At 29.7% G+C, this 20,027-nt stretch overlaps 1 protein-coding gene and 1 long non-coding RNA gene across 3 annotated transcripts in view; one reads left to right on the top strand and one right to left on the bottom strand.

The window, feature by feature from the left end:
- Positions 1-1,466: 1,466 nt before the first annotated feature.
- The window catches only part of LOC105202130 (cartilage-associated protein-like), a 35,771-nt gene continuing 17,210 nt past the window's right edge, over positions 1,467-20,027 (top strand). For both annotated transcript variants that reach the window (XM_039447425.1, XM_039447428.1), the window contains exons 1-2: positions 1,467-2,054; positions 2,792-3,056. In XM_039447425.1, coding sequence (XP_039303359.1) covers positions 1,591-2,054; positions 2,792-3,056 — 729 coding nt within the window. In that variant the 5' untranslated portion in view covers positions 1,467-1,590. The remainder of the gene's footprint in view (positions 2,055-2,791; positions 3,057-20,027) is intronic.
- Positions 6,388-7,150, bottom strand: LOC113005394. The gene is made up of 2 exons (XR_003269473.2): positions 6,761-7,150; positions 6,388-6,698 (listed from the first exon to the last, which is right to left on the bottom strand). It is a non-coding gene; the product is annotated as an uncharacterized LOC113005394 (long non-coding RNA).

The raw sequence follows: 20,027 nt of genomic DNA, 5'->3' as shown, positions 1-20,027 counted from the left end.
AATGCATGGTGAGAGTTGCGCACATACCCGATTGGACACCACCAATCACGTAATCTAATCTAACCCAACCAACGGAATTACTCTAGGCATCGGCCGCTATGATTAGTAATGCCCAATCAGGGGATCAATCATGTAATTTCACGTGGAACTTTTCACGTTTCACTTTTCACTTTTCATTTTTTTATTTTTCACTCATAGAGAGTTCACGTGAATCTTTTCACGCACAGCGATTAAGTATGGATAATGCGCGGAAGTTTAGTTTGCGTTCCAAAATTCACCTTCAGAGACTCTGTCATCGCAACTATCAAGCGGTCCTGAAAAAGATTTCTATCTGCTTTTATAGTATAACTTTTACTGTAAAAATTTAATCATATAAAAAAGAAAATTGAAAAAAATATATTTATAAATAAATAGCAATATTTCTTAGTTATATTGCATAAACTTAATTTACAAATATAATATATATTATATTTATTTTTGATGATCCATATATTGTAACAACTATGTAATAATCTAATTCTAAAAATTACATTGTAATTTAATACATTGTTTTTTAAAATTAACTTTAATTTAGTTTTTCATTTATGCAAATTTTAAAGTAAATTAATTTTATTAGTCATTAAATTTAACTTTGTTTAATTAAAAAATATTAAATAATTTAGAATACGGACCTTTATCAAAATTGAATTTTTCGCTCAAAAGTCCAAGACATTCAACCGGTTCGGGACTTTTTGAACACCCTGCATATTTTTTATTGCATTTTCTTGTAATCGATTTCGAGACCTTTCCAAAACACTACAAGAAAGTTTATTTTCGTTGAGTATTTTCCGAGTTGTGAGGCTTGAAAGCTGTAATGTACTGTAACTTTCAAGCTTCACAACTCGAAAAATACTTAACGAAAATACATTTGTTTATAGTGTTTTGGAAAGGTCTCGAGATGAGCTACAAGAATATGCAATAAAAAGAAGGCAGTTCCATTTAAAAAAGTTAATGTGATTTCGATCTGACCTTGGCGACGCCATCCAAGGTCAAACTGATAAGATCAGTAAATAGATCTTTCGAAACCTTACAACTTTTATCTGAAACATTTTTTTCTAAAATGCTTAGTTTTCGAGATATTTCGCCAGTCCGGGACTTTTTGAACACCCTGTATATAATGTATAAAATATTAATTTTGAATAAGATTATGTTACTATACAATAATTTTAATTTTTTATTTTACACAATCTTTGTTACACAATCAAATTATGTTTTTCGAACTCGGAGCCTCGGCAGATCAACATTAATTACACCGTTAAATAGAAAGCCGTTTTCGCGTTTTATCATTCTAGTTTTAGTCGTCCAATTGTATTATACACGGATGATTTTACACGCGCAGTCCATGCTCTATGCTCTAATGTTTTTAGTGCGAGCCTAGTGAACTATAATCTATGTTGAAAGGCTCTGCTATACTTGAGGTCGAGCCAAAACCGTGTACGTAGAGAGAAAGAAATAGTTGCCGTGGGATATTTCTCTCTTTGTTTAACTGATTTGTGATTGGTTAAAATTATTTTCCCGTCTTTTTTTATCTTACAGTAGGAAGAGACGGGAATGTATCATGATACCCTCTCTCTTGTCCCACATCTGTTTCTTTTCTTCCTATTGGAGTGCCAGCTTCCAGTATATATTATAGTTCACGTGGACCGCATCTCACGCGTATGTATGTACGCGTTCCATAAGTTGGCTGGCGATACGCTGGAGCCGGGATCAGCCAACGCAAGCCGGCGAGTGGCGCGACATGATTCAGTCATTCATGGTCATTCAGTGCAGTCCATTGGGAGAAGTCGCAAGAGGATGAAGCTCATTCTACCACTCGTGATTTTCGGAGTGTGCACATGTTATGTTGACAATGATAAGATCAAGATTAATGAGATCGACAGTGACAGATTGATACCGCGTGAAGTGCAACGCGTACGCAATACTACGCTCGCTGAGATCTTCGAAAACGCAGTCCAAGCTTATCTCGAGGAAGAGTGGGACAGCTGCGTCGCGGGATTTAATGATGCTCTGCATGGGTATAAAAGGAGTGCATTGGCTCTCTAGAGCGTTAAAAATTTAGCGCATTTTTTCGGAACTTTTTTTAAAGAAAAGACTAAATTTTTAAAATTACTTTTATATTTTATTATTCCGCTTTGAAGTTTTTAAAGTTTCTTTTTCCGAATCTCATTTTAAGAAAGTTATAGAAAAATACATGGATTTTTATTAAATATATATTTTTTATCTTTATTAATAATTTATAAGTTTAGAGAAAAAATAATTCATGAGCACTCATTAATGTATTCTAAATATTGAGTTCTTAATTTTATGTTTTGTTTAAAAAAAAGCGCTTTTTTTACAACCTTTTTAAGAATTTTTAAACTTTTTATTTTTTCATAACTTTTTTGAAGAAGATAGATTTTTTAATTTTTTACGTATTTTTAATAATATAAAATTTACAATAAATTTTTTAAGAAAAATATTTTTTAACAAAATGAGTGTTTTTTTTTTAATAAGAACATGGTATCAAAAAACAATTGAAAAGTATAAATTGTACATATAAATATACACAGTGTAAATAATTATTAGATATTTTGATTTAAAAAAATCAAATAATTAAATTATCGAAAAAATAAAAATTTTCATATTCCAAAGAATATTTTATATCAAATATATTCCAAAATATCAATTAATATTACGAAATTTCTTTGAGTACTAGTGCAATGCGTATAATAAAACATACTTTTAATGTATAAATTTATATAATATTTTATAGATATAAAATGTATAAACGCATGGTGACGATTTGCCGGCGAAAATGTAAAGCCGAGGCGTCAGGTTCCTCGCCGATTTTTGCGGAAGATATCGAAGATTTGCACTTTTACGAGAGAAAAGTGAGGGAAACACTTTGTCTAATGAAATGTAATCAAGATTATCGAGAGATTGCTGGTGCGGGAGCTCTTAAACGACTCCCACATACCACGGAGAGAAAATTTGTTGATCTTGCTATCTACGAGTATCTTCATATCTGTTATTTTCAGGTATAGAAGTAATTTCTATTTGAGCAAAGCACTTTAAGTTATCAAATATATAACAAATTTTTCATATAATATATTTAAAATATGTGAAAAGAATGTTTTCTTTTTACAAAATTTAGGCATCAAAATATTATATTAAGAAAGTTCACAAAAAATTATGCAATAATATTTTTTAAATATTTTTAAATATAATTTTTTAAAATATTTATTTTATAGCACTTATTTAATATAAATTAAATATTTAGTTTACATTAATTGTTTATTTAAAACACCAATTGGAAATAATTCGCTAAAAACATTTTTCATGTATAATTTAATTAGTGGCTCTTTTTGATTATGCTCTTTTTTACTCTAATTAAAGTACGACTAGTACGAGTAACAGAAAAGTTTCTTCAGATATTATTCCACATATGTGAAAATAAGCAAAAAATATGTGTTTATACTTATTTACAAAAATAATGTTTTAACTCACTTCTGTCGAACTACCAGGACCAACTGAGTAAAATCGAACGGGACGCATTGAATGATTTAGTGCTCATTTTGTGCTAATTTGCTCCGTAAGAAGCAATTTTGTATTTCGTGTCGTTTAAAAAAAAACTCATGGCGCTGTTAACTTCCCACTAAACATTTTAGTCCTTATGTTGCAGAAATGTCATACTAACATTTCAACAACAGCTAATGTCCCTCTTCTAGAATGTTTCAACAAAATGTTTACTTTGTAACGTTATTGCAACGCACAAGTAACGTAAAATTGATTGTTACGTTATCTGTACATTGCAATAATGTTACAAAGAAAACATTTTGCTAAAACATTGTAGAAGAGGGACATTAGCTGTTGCTGAGATGTTAGCATGATGTTTCTGCAACATTATGACCAAAATGTTTAATAGGTTAATATAAAGCTAGTACGATCATAAAAAAAGAAAAAAATAAAAGTAATAACAGCTATAATTAGTTTTGTACTAATATATTTAAAATAATATTGTACATATGTTATTTAAACAAATTTATTGTTATATATAAGAAATTTTTTATATATAATTACTACCGATTTTGTGCTAATTTGTATCATAAAATAAATTAATAATTTAAATAAATTACAAATAATTCAAATATTTTATACATAAAAAATGAAATATCAACAATTTAAAGAGAAAACTAATTTACCATTAAACTGGACCTATACTAGGAAAAATATATTGAATGGTTATATAAAAATAAAATACCAAAATTTGTTAATTTCTTTTAATAGCAACGTTGAGAATAACTAGTTTTTGATGAAACGACGCGTTGTGCTTTAAGGCCCGTTATTTGATCGTCAAATAATTTGTTGCTTGCATGATTATAGTATTAAAATCATTCTCTGACCGTACCATCAAAATATAACAAGATTCGATTTTGTTGCTAACTGTAACGCACTGGAAATAATTTGTTTATCCAAAGAATGCGCGGTTCGAGCACTAAGATTGCTCGATCGTCAAAGAATTTGTTGCTTGCATGATTATGGTATTAAAATCATTTTCAGACATCGTACCACCAAAATATAATGGCGTATAATTTCGAATTTTATTACATTATTATTGTGTTTAAACATAACGGAAAGATTTTTTAATTATTTTGCGCACCGATAATCGCGTTGACTCTTGATAGCTCATCTTTTTCAAATAATTACTTTTCTAATATTTTAGTATGACAACAAAGTAACAAAAAAAATAACGAACTGTTATTTTTCAACGGTAACGATAACATGTTACGTCTTAAAATCTGTAACAAATAATGGTAGTAAGTTATTTTTTATAAGTAGTACAATGACGCATTACATTTTTAAAGTTATATTCCCATTTCCGGTTTAACTTAATTATAAGTTAATTTTAAATAAGTTAATTTTTAACTTTAACTAATTATTTTTGAAATACGTGAATTATAATTTACTAACTTTTTCCTTAAATTAAAAATTACCTATAAAAAAAAAATATTTAAAAAATTGTTTTTTTGTACTTTATAAAAATTTAATTTACAAATAAAATATTTAATTTTTAAGAGTTCTAATATTTTAATTTAATGTAAATAATGCTTTTCAAATTTATATATATAATTTCATTTAATTTAATTTTAAAGAAAATTTTGACAGAATTAGTTTCTCATTCATGCCACTTTTAACTAAATTAATTTTATAAGCCATTAATTATAGTTAAAATATTATACTTAACCTTGATAACGCCAAAGAATTGAAAAATTTGTGTCAAATTTAATATATATCGCATATCTTAAATGGTTTACTTTTTTGTTGATTTAACACAACATAAATATATTAAAAAAGAACAAATATTATGTAAAAAATTAACAAAAAATGTAACACTTTGACACAGTTTGGAAATGAAATATAAAAACATATTTCTTCAATAAAATTAATATTTATAACATTATGTTAACACGTTCGTTATCTTGGACTTTATGTATAAAAACTACGTTACTTTGATGTAATTTGTTTATTTGTTCATAATTTGTGTTATTTTAACACTAAAAAATGTTAAATGTTAATTTAACACAAAATGTTTAAATCATATTATGTTAAATTAACAGTTAAATATGTTAAAAATTTAATACAAAAATTCGAACAAAAATTAGTTTTAGCATAAATTCAAAATGTTTTCTACTATGTATTATTCATATTTTTTGCGTTGATAGACAATAAATTTAATTGCGTCGTTCACATTCGAGTTTTTACAAAAAGACGTTTTTGCTTGCTGCCAGAAGATTCCATAAAAATATTACGAAAATACTCATTGGATTCTAATCTAATGGATTACGTAATTATGTAGCAGATATTTGATGCTTGTGATGTTCGCTGCGTAAATGGGTTAAACAACTCTGACTTGACTCCGAAAAATCAATTTATATCATCACCGTCATTAGACAACGTAGTTTTATTTTCGAAAATTTTTGTTATCGTTTATAATATATGATATTTTCATTAAAAAAAGAAATCATTTTTTAGAATTAATTTAAATTAAATAAAAGAAATAGGTGTGTGACAACATGTGGGAGAAAATTTAAGAAATTATTCTAGATGATAAAATGAAACAAAAATAAAGATTAATATAATTATGTTAAAGTTACGTTTTTTTAATTATAAATATTTAAATATTAATTTGCTTTAAGGACACCTATCAAATCTTCTGTATATGTTTACAACAATTAAATTGAAACATAATCTTATTTTCTATTTTGTATCTTCGTACAGATGTTGTTGTTCATATTATCTATTAAAATAGATAATATATTTTTGAAAATTAGAGAATAAAACGTAGGAAATGCGAGTCAAACGCGGTAGTTGGTGCGTCAATAATAATAGTACATGTATTTCCCTTTTAGCACATAAATATGCATACAAATATTGGACGCGTTTTGACTTCTCTTGAAGTCGTTCTCAACGATTCAAAATTAACGTTGTATTAAGAGTCGTGTAGAGTAGTGATCGCGTTGACAGACAGGAAAAAACTTCTACTATTCAGCAGGTTGTCTCCGACTTAAAAGTAAGAAATTGACAAGCCGTAACGTCGCTTCCACATGTTCAAAAATTGAAAATAGTGATCCATCAATATTGACAACCAAGATGGACAAAACGAACGATCATGTCGTAATCTGTGGTGAGCAGTGGTAATGAATCATCGGAAGTTATAAAATAAGATTATCAAAAAATTCACCTGCGACTGCCAAAATCAAGGCCTTTAAATTGACGTCAAATATGTAAGATAATAAATAACACACATCTTCAAATATTATAAGTCGGACATAAAACCAAATAAATATAATAAATATAATAAATAATAGCACAGGGATAGTCGATGTTTCCTCGTCAACGGTACAAACACAAGTGAGAAAGAGATCATAGCCGATATGTATACGAGAGGTCACAAAACCATTATAACTTGTCTAAGATCACGGAATAGGCATAATCGAGAAAGTCTGTACCTATTTGTAAATTCAAGCGCTCTCTCTGAGATTTGATGTGTAACATTTCTGAAGTTAGTCGTTTGAAAATGTTCTTCTGAACACACAGATATCTATACTAAACTAGATCGCTAACCTGTGGCATTAGCATATGACAGTATTGAGGCAGGAAGGATATCCGGTTTCAGCCATGTTACCTACAACAAAATGGCAGCTCCAATGCCGCTCTAATGCCGCTCTTGCTTGTCATTATGGCACGATATCGAAAAAACACACTCGATAATCGCAATTAATATGCTCAACGGTGCTCAGCGGTTAACCGGTTTAGTTGTCAAACCTGTCAAACACATACGCACTAACCTAATCTACGCGTAGACGCCATTTTCTTGTTGGGTAAGATGGCCGAATCCGGATATCCTGCCGGACACAGCTATTCAGCCGAAGGTAGCGATTTAGTTGTTAGATAGATATCTGTGTCTGAACATCAAGAACTCGTATGTACATTGTCCCAATCAAAATCATGACTGCAATGCAACCTGTGATCCATGATAACAGAATTAATTGTTGTGTTTCTGCGAATATGTCGACGGTGTTCAGAGATTCTTGTGCTTAATTGTCTCCCTGTCTGGCACATAGGAAGCATTGCAATCCTTACATGATATTTTGTAAACCACATTCTTTTTGGACGTGTCTTGCAGGGGATCTTTACGAACCTTGATGAAAATGCCGAGTTTGTTGAGACTGTAGAATGCTGATCCAGAGTTAATGTTATTTGTAATGCCTTTGAATTTATTAGATACTGATTCAATAAAAGGAATCGTGAACCAGTTTTTTGTATGTTCAGATTCAAAATCCTCGATAGAGTCTTTCTGTTTGGCATTACGATTGTAAATTAGATTTTTTAATTTTATTTTTATAGTTTTAAAAATGAAATCTAACAGATAGTTATTATTCAATAAAATGTTTACTCCAGATTCTTTTGGTAGAATTCAGGATGTGACAAGAAGAATGCTCTATCCTAATCTAACCATGCCCATGATCACACCTCTTTTTTGTGAGAGTGGGTGTTGAGACAAAAAATTCAGATATTTTTCTGAAAATGTAGGTTTGTGGAACCAGTCAAATTTAATCTTATTGTCACAAATTAAAATCGTAGTGTCTAAAAAATTAATTCTATTTCCGCCGATCTCAATAGTAAATTTTCATCTTGGATGAATCGCGTTGAAGTTATTCAGTAGCGTATCAATATACAGTAGTGGAATTGCTGTTATAATGTCATCTACATATCGATAATAAAAGGTTAAAAGAAAATCAATCATTTCAAGTACCTCCAAATCCTGCATAATGAAATCGGCTATGATAGGAGACAGCGGTGAGCCCATCGGAGTCCCGAAATTTTGTTTATAAAATTGGTTGTCGAATTTAAAAAAAGGTCGAGTCAAAAACAAAACAAACAGCCCCAACAAACTCATCTCGAGAAATCTTACAATGTTGCGAGATGAAGTTCCATCTCTTGTGAATACTATTAACAGCTAATTCCGCAGGAACGTTCGTAAACAATGACACCACGTCCAATGATATCAATTGGAACTCACTGTTAATTTGTACATTGTTTAAATTTTTCACCAGCTCGAAACTGTTGTCAATGTGCCCACGAGCTGGTTGAAAGTATCTTATGTAAATATATTTTTGATTGTGTATTTTTGAATTTGCAAGATAATAATCTTTCAAATATGCAAAATTATTTTTGCATATGTAAATAATAGTACATTGTATATTTAATATCTTTAGAAAATTTGAATAAAATTTTGTTGACATTTTTCTGTACTTTCACTTAATTTGAAACATTTTAATAATTTCATCAAAAATTCATTACTTTCAATAAAATATCATTAATTTGTCATTACTTTAGATTCTTTTCAGAAATGGCAGATTCCATAAGATCCAATACAGTGTATTTTACTGTTTTTCATTATCTTAAAATTTTGACCATAAAGGCTTTTAAATTCATTGATCACGAATTTAACATCAGAATTTCGAAAATTAAGGAAATTCAAGGTGAATGCAATGTAGCAGACTAAAATAGTAAATTTTGATGTTTTTCAAGGAATTAAAACTTCGACGGTGGAATTCATTCTATTACACCATTAATATTGTTTTTATCAGAGAATGAAAAGTTACTTTTTAAAAGTAAGTCGTTACTGTTACTTGCTATCGAATCAAAAAAGTAACTCTCATTACTGATTCTCAAAAGTAACTCGTTACCGTAGTGTTACATAGAAAGTAACGATTCGTTACTTTTCCGTTACTTTTTTTAATTTTAAAATAAAATTAGATTATGTTTGAAAATTTTAATATAATTTTAAATCTACAATTTTTAAAATAAATAAAAGTATAAAATTTATGTAAAATTTTCAGGATAATATTCATATAGAATATTTATAATAGAAAGTTAATTACATCACAAAGGTCTTTCGACTGATGAACTGCTAGGTAACGCCGTATTAAATTTAATAAATACTTTTTTTAATTTGGGAAAATACTTTAATAATTGGATGTTAGACTGTTTTGATTTTAAAAATTGTTGCAGTTCTTTTCCAGATTCAGAAGCCAATTTTTATTGATCAAAGTTAAAAAAATCGTTGTGGTCACTTGAATTTGAGGAAGTTTTGCTTTAATGAAAACCTAACAAATCTCTTAGCTAGTTTTTTCTTTTCTCATTTAATCAGTTATAATTAAATTTCAGATGTAGGCAACTGGCCTATTATTAATTTTTTTTTTTCAAATGTACAAAATATAACAACGAGATATGAATATTGATTGAAAAATAAAGATTGAAAATTATATCATAAATTAAAAAGTAACAATAAGAGTAACTGTTAAATTTGTTACCGCTATTAGAAGAATGTAATTACGTATTACTGTTATAGTTATAAAAAATAAAAAGGTACGCTGTTACCAGTTTGTTATCAAAAAAAGTTACTGTAACAGTAATGGCGTTACAAGAAACTCGTTACTTTCCCTCGCTGGTTTTTATATTTATAAAATATATGTATTTAAATTTGATTTATAGTCTATTTTGAAAAATTTTTGTATTATATATGTCTATAATGCATACAGCAAAGAATATGCTAGGAATGTGTATATCTTCTATGAATATTTCTAGAATATACAGAGAATATGTGCACATTCCTAGCATATTCTTTACTGTATCCAATTCCCTTTGATGTTTCCAATTCCCTTTCTCAGATGTACGCATGCACCAACGAGAGAGAACCCCCAGGAAACAGAATCTTTTTATATACATAAGTCTTGTCTTTATTCTTCAAATGCACAGATGTACACCCAAGGACTTTGATTCTGTCCATGGGGAAAATTTTCATACTGAGAAGTCGTTATCTTTCTACATACTTACAGTTCATGATTAACGTAACAACCAATAAGCTCTAGTCGTTTCATTAATCATGAACTGCGAGTATGTAGAAAGTGGTAACTTCTCAGTTTGGAAAATTTCCCCATGGACAGAATCAAAGTCCTTGGGTGTACTATCCCAGATAGCAATGCTTTTTTTGCACAAAAAGAGAAATAGTTGCCAATTACAAGTTTCCCTTCGGTTGCAGTCACGTTATTATATCGCAGCCGCTAATCTTTTTGTATAAGGTTATCTAAAGGCAATAAGAAGGAAACTGTTTCTCAGGCAACTGAAAGACAATAGTGTACAAAACTTAGTATAAAATTTGCAATAACTTGTTATAAATAGTTTTTGACAATTTTTTATTATAATATTTTCTCCAAATATAAAGAAATGTTTGTTAACATTATAATTGATTAAAATGATATGTTTATGTATTTTAATATATTTTAATAAAATATGTATGTTATACCCAGATAGTACACAATATTTACGATAAATATTAATAAATATTTATCATAATTTTTTTATAAATATTATAGAAATATTTTATACATATTTTATGTACATGACAGAAAAAGATTATAAAAATATTTATCCTAAGTATTGTTAAAATATTTATTAAATATTTTCTAAAATATTTATGGTAAATAAAAAATAAATATTTACAAAAATATTAACATAACTATTTATAATAAATAAAAAAATATTTGCAGTAATATTTTGTAAACATTTTTATAAATATTTTGTTTATTTATAGTAAATGTAAAAAGATTTATTCTGTTTTAATAATATATATTATACGTTAATGATTTAATGAATTTTTGTTTTGACTGCCACATATATTTTTCTTATAATAGAATACAAAATGGTACTTTTGGCTGTGTATTTAATGTACATGTACATGTGATGATACACACACGACACACAAATAAAATAGCTAGTGATATTGTTACATTTATCGTTACATTATCGTTGCGCAGCTTTTTTATTCTTTTTTATATTGTGCCGATATATAATCATGTGAAATTATAGATGAAATAGGTTCATAAATGAAGAAACCTCGATCTACATCCTAATGAGCAGACCATATTTTTTAAATGTTTTTTAATAAAAATTTTTTTGTATTTAATTTAATTATTGTATTATATTAACATATATTCTAGTTGCATTCTTATTTAAACAAATAACAAAAGTTATTCCAGATGCTATTTCGCATTTGTGAAAACTATAATTTTATACATGTTTATATAAATAATATGCTTTAATTATACATATTTCATTTTTTCGATAAAGTATATTGATCTAATCTACCAGTTATATTATACACAAACCAGCATAAAGTGTTCACAGGTCATCCCGAAGGATCAGTTTGCAGCGATCACAGAGGTCAAGCAACATTCACCGAAGTCGCGATTTGGATGGGTGACCGGGAATTTCCGAAAAAAATTCCTAAGAATGGAATTTTTTGCGAAAATTGTTTTTTAAAATATAAAAATATTGTTTTGCTCATTGGAATTATGAGGTGTATTATAATATAATAATTTAAGTTATTATAAAAATAGACCCTGATAGCCAAATGTATCCGTAATCAGATTGCTGTCACTTATTCCGCATTCAATTTCATCAAACTAGAACCAAGGTGTTTCCACAAACTGTCTATTGTTCTGACGACATTAAAGTCTTTATTTAAATTCAGCAAATTGTTATCATGCGTGCACTACATTCAACTGATGTGTTTGATATCAAAATATCAGCAAGTCATCATCATACATGACATCTACACGTGAAGCTTTGTTGTTGGCAATTTGATTACTACTCTAGTAGTAATTTTCTGCAAGACTACAATAAATATTGCAGCAGATTCCTGAAAGATTCTATCAACAGGACGTTATAATCTGTTTCCTCATTATACTCAATTCTTCTGAAAGATTCTGCAGTCAAATTCTTGCAAGAAATTTGTCCATATCTGCTGCAATATTTGCAGAATTCTTTTACCAGAATATTAGTATAGTCTCAAGATGCTTCTCTCCCGAAAGTGTGCGATTAAAACCGATTGAAAAATTAAAAAAAAGTAATCTGAATCGATCGGGATTTCTGCACCAAAAAATATAAAATTTTATGTGAAACAGCGTTTCATACACACGTCATGTTTTAAAAAAATAAGAGCGAGTTTTCGTCTTGATATTACAACAGGTAGCTCCTAAAGGTTCACTGAAGTATGAACCTTGGTATAAATTGGAAAGTCGGCCGCGGTGGCGCCTAGATATAACGCCTGTGGCCGCACTTAACTCACGAGAAATCCCGCGGCGTGGCTGCCTAGCTCACTTGTTTGCGTGGGGTCTTACACACGGCGGGACCAAATATTGTCATGTCACCAAATTGTCGATAATAAGCTGCAATTTAGAATATTTAACAATATTCACCAAATATTCTACTTCTTGTATTAAACTTTTGATATCATACGTGCCATTTTGTTGACATACTGCTGTCATTATGACATATACGAATGCAAGCTCATGACGAACCGACAGTTTGCTGTCAACATGATATGTTATTATTAATAAATGTTTGCTTTTAACATTTTATTAACTGATGTGTTTTTGCTTTCCTGTTGCTGACTCAGTTTTACATTAAATTCTATAGCCAGCAAATTGCTTGCAAATTTACAACAATACATGCAATGCATTAATTTGCCCGATGTGCTGAATCTAACTTGGTTATCTGGGGAATAATTATAAAACAGAAGAGGGAAATTATTTCTCTCCGGTTGCGCATAGTTGTTTCTGGCATACATTGCCGGCAAAATCATAAGCAAAAGCGGAAGTCGCTTTCCTCAATAAAGATAGAAACTTAGGCAATATAATTTTTATCAAATTGGTCGCAACATGAAGAAAACTTGCTATCTGGGATGTCTATGTTTTATGCCATAGTTTTTCGAAAATCGCATGGTTGAAATTTGAAAACAATTCCTTGAAAAACATCAGAATTTACTACTTTGGTCTGCCATATTGTATTCATCATCTTTAATTTCGGAATTTTAATGTTAATTTTGTGATTAACGTGATTCGTAAGTCTAAAAATCTTCATGTTCGAAGTTTTAAGATGATTCATTGAAAAATGGTAATTAAAATACATTATATTGGATGCGTCATATTCCTTTGTAGAAAAATACTATTAAGCACTATTAGTGCGCAGTAGTATTTTGAAGTACTACGGCATTACTGTACCATTACACTACTGCACTAAACACTATTGCACTTTCTTTACAAAAAAGATGTACGGTCTAGGAATTGTAATTCATGTGGTTATTGTAATCCCGCACGAAAATACTACATTTGATGGACCACATGCGTATGGTTATTGTAAAACGAATATTACGGAGGCCATGTACAGTAATAGGATCAACTTACTACATTATACTACATAAGTTCTTGTTATTAACCTCGTCATATTGTAATTTAGGATGCCGCGTTGGTGCAAATCTGATTTCGCATTCTCACTCAGTGACTACATAGTTTTAAATAGTTTTTTGTAGTTTTACGAGTGTTTAATATGTAAAAGCAGAAAATCTTTATCAAAGTAAATGATTTATCATATTGACAGGTATTGGTTAGGTTTCCCCGTGTATCTAATAAAAGTATTGTTAAAATTACATAAATTAAATTTTGAATATTACTATATTTGTTTTATAAATATTAGTCGTATCTTAATCGTTTCTATTAATTCGCGTATAATTTAAAAATTTGTAGAGATGTTAGATATCATTCTTCTTTCCCTGTTGAAAATGTCCAATTAAAATTATTAGAAAGTTCTGTTCGGTCTAATAAGATTAAATTGTGTTTTTAAACCTGCATTTTTTAGTAAACATAATACCTTTTAAATCAGTTGTATAGTACATTTATTAATTTTCTTAAAGTAAAGCAATTACATTTAATTTTGACTTAAAAATTGATTATATACTTTAATCTAAGAAAAATTTAACTAAAACCAAAAAGAGGTAAATTATTGTTAATAATTTAATTGAATATAACCGCCAGATGACAGGCATGATATAAGAATATCTAGAGTCGGAACACGCCGAATCTACCATATCAATATGCCTTGATACGCGTACAAGTTCATGTGGTAAGGCATTCGTGGAACCTAGTGTACACCCAAGGACTTTGATTCTGTCCATGGGGAAATTTTCCAAACTGAGAAGTCGCTATCTTTCTACATAACTTACAGTTCATGATTAACGTAACGACCAATAAGCTCTAGTCGTTTCATTAATCATGAACTGCGAGTATGTAGAAAGTGGTGACTTCTTAGTTTGGAAAATTTTCTCATGGACAGAATCAAAGTCTTTGGGTGTACCTCTTACACGGACTTAGGAATAGAGGGACGGAGCATAAAGCCCTACTTTAGGCAAGAGGGGGTGTTCTCTAGGCATGCAGGGGGAACCGTTTTCCGCCATCTTGATTTCAAAAAACTTATACATAGATATGTATCAGTGACATCCCATTTGCGCTGTGTTAGTGTGACAGCTATAAAGTTAGGTTAAATATTCGAACTCATTCGTCTTATTCATCAACGTTAATTTACTCTTCAAAAATAAAAATGGTAAAATGCATAGTACCAGGATGTTTCACGACAAATTCTTAGACAAATATAAAAATAAATTTCAGAAAGTATTGGAACAAAATATAAAAATTAGTTTTTACAGGTAAAAAATTATATTAATCTTATTAATACGTAATATTTTATTTTTATTAATATAAAAAAAAATTTTTTTTGTTGATACAATTGATGTATGTGTTTATTGATACTTTATTTGTTTAAAGCAAAAAAGAAAAAAAAAATTTTAAATTATTTTTTATTTTATCAGAGTTTATTTTTTAGTTTGTTTTTATGTGCAAAATATTATTTAATATGTTTGTTATACTAGCTTATTACATTGCTAAATGTATTATATGTTATTAAATAATTAAAGAAAAATTTAATGTAAAAGATTAACAAAATTTTAAACTTTATTATTCTGTACTGTTTATTTCACACATACACTGTTCATGTTTTAATGTGTGCGATCTTTGAAAGCAACATGACGGCCCCTCCCGCCGCGAACGTCTCCTGTAGGTTATGCACCGTCTCTCTATTCCTAAGTCCGTAACCTCTTACTTCATGCAAGTAAACAAATTCAATTAAAGTCGCGCTCAGGGATCGAGTTGGTCGTTAAAATGGCGACCATCGATCCAAAAAAGCTGACAGACGAGGATCATAAATCGGGAACACTTTTGAGGCTTGCGCGCTATGAAATCGAGTCTCTTTTAGTAATCTTTTTGGTTTCCTTATTCTTACTTCATGGGAAGTACCTTTTTATCGGCATTTGAGGAAAGACAAGCGCGTGGCGTTTTCCTGTCACTGCCTGTCCCTGGAAACGTTCCGAAATTAGCTGGAAGTACTGGCGCTGCTGTTACTGAAATGACTGACTTTTAGCATTCTAAAGTTTAAATTTTTACTAGTATATACTAGATTTTGGAATGGAAAAGCAGTGTAAACAGTAAGAAAACTATTTGTAGTTTGTACAATAACCTCAATATTTAACCGATTTTGACATATATAAACTAAAAATAGATCGACGATTTTTATTATTAAATTGTATAAAAGTTATGGTTAAAAATAATCCATGTAATAGTTCGAATGATGATATATTGTTGTAAGTTTTAAGAAATAAAAAAAAATAAACTACGATCTCATAGAACTTTATTTTCTCTTGTGTTTATTCTGTCCATACAAAATTAAGTACATGTTTTATATATTATTATTTAGCAGCTTATAATCACAATCATGCAGAAGGTGCTCCGGACGCAGCACAAAAAGCTTTAAAAAATTCAACTGCTGAACAATACATAAAGAAGCACGTTAGAACTATACAAAAGCTTTATACGAATCTAGAAAGCGAAATGCAGAGGCATTTCGAATTATAAGAAAATTATATAAAAAGCTATGATTTTCTGAAAAGAAATATGTGCAATTTAATTATAATATATACAAAGCAGTTAGAAACAAATAATCGTTTATCATGAAGTAAATAATGAAAAATAATCGTCTGTGAAAATGTTTATTTTTAAATAATTTCTCGGCTTACATTTTTAGCAACAATTTTTGTTGAATAATTTCAATAATTTTCTAACAAAATTGTAATAATATTTGTACTATATATAAAACACTAAAAATATATATAAATATATTTATAGTACAAATTATAATTTGTACTATAAGCAGAATCTCCTGTATGAACAACGTATATAAACAAACTATAGGAAACTATTTTATTTTTATCCAAGTTTTTTTTCAAACAATTCATTGTATAAACTGTTATCTGTATTACCTACAATTTCATACGGTCTTAACTTGTATTCCAAATTTATGATTCTTTTTTTTATGGTTCTCTTGCTCTGCAACTTCTGCAAGAACTTCAATTTTGCGCTCTGTACTGCTTTTATTGCATGTGCCTCACCTCTTGGGATCGAGTCAACTTATGTAATAGGCATGGGACTCAGGGCTGGATTAGCTTCCAAACCTAATTTAGGCTATTGTGTAGGGGCGGCAAATTTAGAATGACGGCCGTTTGTAAAACAGATTTTTTAACTTATCTTGTAGTGGCTGACGCAATCAACTAAAATTTTTTACATAAAATAATATAAGAAGAAAGCAGAGTTTGCAGAATATAAAATTTGATTAATTTAAGTTACACTTGAGGCTTGAATAAGGGCGGCAAAGATTTAATAGAAATGTCTAGGGGTGGCATGAATCTTAATTTGCCCCTGATGGGACTCCTGTAAGTGGAAACGTTAGGCAATAGAAAGAGAAAGAATATGAGAGGGCCTAGAGATCCTATACTATAATAAGAGACTGGCCATCAGCCAGATTTCGTCAAAATCCTGCGAGTGAGAAAGGAACATCTCACTATCTCCCTCTTTCACAAATGGCAGAGTACGTTTAGTGTAATATGTATGTGTAAGTGTCCTTTACGCAGCGGCGTGCAGCGTGATTAAAGTTTAATATGGTGGATGTTCAGCTGAATTTTTGCAATAATTTCTCATCAAAAGGATACATCATGAAAGTGTTCCCAAGAAATTCGAAACGTCATGCTAAATAAGCGAAAAATGTTGGACGTAAAGATTGGACGCCTACAATTTGTATCCTTGTGAGGTTAAGTAACATATTTGTTATAACAAAATCATAAGAAAATTGAAAATTATATTAATAATTAAGAGAGAACATTAAATATAAAAATTATTTTAACATATATTATTTAAATTAATATTTAAAACAAATTTATAGTATTTTTTATAATATTGATTAATAAATATTACGTATATTTAAAAGAAAAGAGTAATTACAGTTTGAATTTAAGCGGGAGACGAAAAATTCAGTTGCAATCAAAAGTGGCCCCTCTGATGGCCAGTCTCTGATTATAGGGTCTCTAAGACTGCGTTCAGGAATACACACTGAGTGCCTTAGAGTGTCGTTTTGTCTTTGTTGCTTACTGAACGCTAAACAAGGATAAAATGATACTCGAAAGCACTTGGTGTGTATTCCCGAACGCAGCTTAAAAGGGTCATCTCTATCCTTGTCTAATGTTACGCGCGCATTGAGCTGTATTGAAACTATTAAGGGGAAGTTTATTCTTTAATATGATGTTGTAGCAAGAATTTATTAATCTTGCATATAATTTTTATGCATTTATTTGGATTTTGTATCATCATTCGGTGATGATCACTTTCTCTCGTCTGGTTTTTGGAGACATCACTCTCAAAGGAAGTCTGCATAGCTAGATAAATAAAGAAAAGGAGAAATTTAATAAGCAAAGCGCTCTGACATAAAGAATAAAATGACAAAAACGTATATTGTGTGCAAAAAGCAACCTATTCCTTTTGATACATCTCGAAGTTTTCACAAGTAAGTTTATCAAATATTGATGAATTTATTGTTGTTCGAAGTGTGTACCTGGGAAAAAATATTTTTTATATATAAAATATGTCCATATATAAATATATATGATTATATATATTTATATATAAATAAATATATAATTATATATTGCTCTCCTCAAATTCTGATCTTTCCACTTGACTGCGAAAATTATTGGCGCATACGCGATTAAACAAGGATGCAGATGGGTGTCTCACAGATTTCTAAATTACACTAGATCGTTTAAGTAGTGGGGATATAGCAAAATTGAAGCATGGATAGGATATGCCGCTATTTGTGACACGGACAATTGCGCCAACTTCACAAAAGATGTATCGAAAGATGTATTGAAAGATGTATCGAAAGACGTATGTTTCTTCTTCACAAAAGACGTATCGTCATTGTTGTTATGGCAAATTGGCACAGCGTATTCTTTTAACTTAGATTTGTAGGCACCTGGTCTTATCTCATAATCTTTTGAGGTAAAATGATCACTACAGATTACACTATGTTTTACAGGCTTAAAATTATCTTCAACTGTATCAATCTATTTCTCCAATACTTCTTCTTTCTTAAATGGGAATCTAAACGTATCATATTAAAAATATTTACAATATAACATTTCTCATAAAATAATACATAAGTACAAAATATTGAAATTTAAATAACATAATTTAACGTCAAATAACATAATTTATCAAAGATAGTTTCGTACAGAACAAAAATTTGTGATATATATACTTAGGTAAAAAAATATAAACCTGGTCGTCGAATATTTTTACAATATTTTACACAAATTTGTGGCATTTTAAAGATTAATCTTCTATTTCTTTTTTAACACGTTTCTTAATACACACAATATAACACGACAGAAATATACAAAACATATGAATTGAACGAACGGAAGTTCGGCTATTTGCAATGCGGATAATATTCATTGGTTACTCCCCACTACTTAAGCGCAATCTAGTGTAGTTTTGAAATTTGTTTGGGTCTCTCGTTCTGTCTCTTTCTATTAGCTCACGTATTCATGGCTTGCTCTTTCACTCTATACATACAACTTCTTTGGATCGAGTAAAAACAACCACAAATCAGCAATTCCCTAGGATTGATTTATGTAGAATGGTTAGTAATTTTCAGTAGCCGACAGCACAAGAAATTTTATTTTGGAACGATAAAACAGTATTGATAGTACTGTTAATTTCGGAACATGCCCCCGGTTATAGATTATAAGAGATCGGTATACTACCTTTGCACATGCATTCAATCCTACGCTCAGCGCATGTGCCACGAAACGTTCAAAGTTTCTTGACAAAAGTGCGCATGCGAACCGTACGAGAATATTGATTTTGTCGTCCACGGCAATATTCCCCACTCCAAAGATTGCCCATTTACGGCCATGTTACCAACTGTCCCACAATGTCGCGAGAAACGTACTTCCTTTGTATAAAAATATTTTCGCCTGGGTAATTATTTTATATATACGAGGTGTGTTCAAAAAGTATCGCGAATTTTGAATTTTCGCGGGTTACGTATATTCGAATTTCGATCTTTTTGTGGCGTTATGTTGGTACTCATGTCTCTCACTTATGCCGACAAGCTCGGCCATTTTGAATGTTCACTTAATTGTTGACAGCTGCTTTGCTTGC

Source organism: Solenopsis invicta, chromosome 1 (assembly GCF_016802725.1).
Source record: "Solenopsis invicta isolate M01_SB chromosome 1, UNIL_Sinv_3.0, whole genome shotgun sequence".
NCBI classification, from domain to species: domain Eukaryota; kingdom Metazoa; phylum Arthropoda; class Insecta; order Hymenoptera; family Formicidae; genus Solenopsis; species Solenopsis invicta.
The sequence above is the reverse complement of the archived record's forward strand: the minus strand, read 5'-3'. Positions and strand labels throughout refer to the sequence as shown.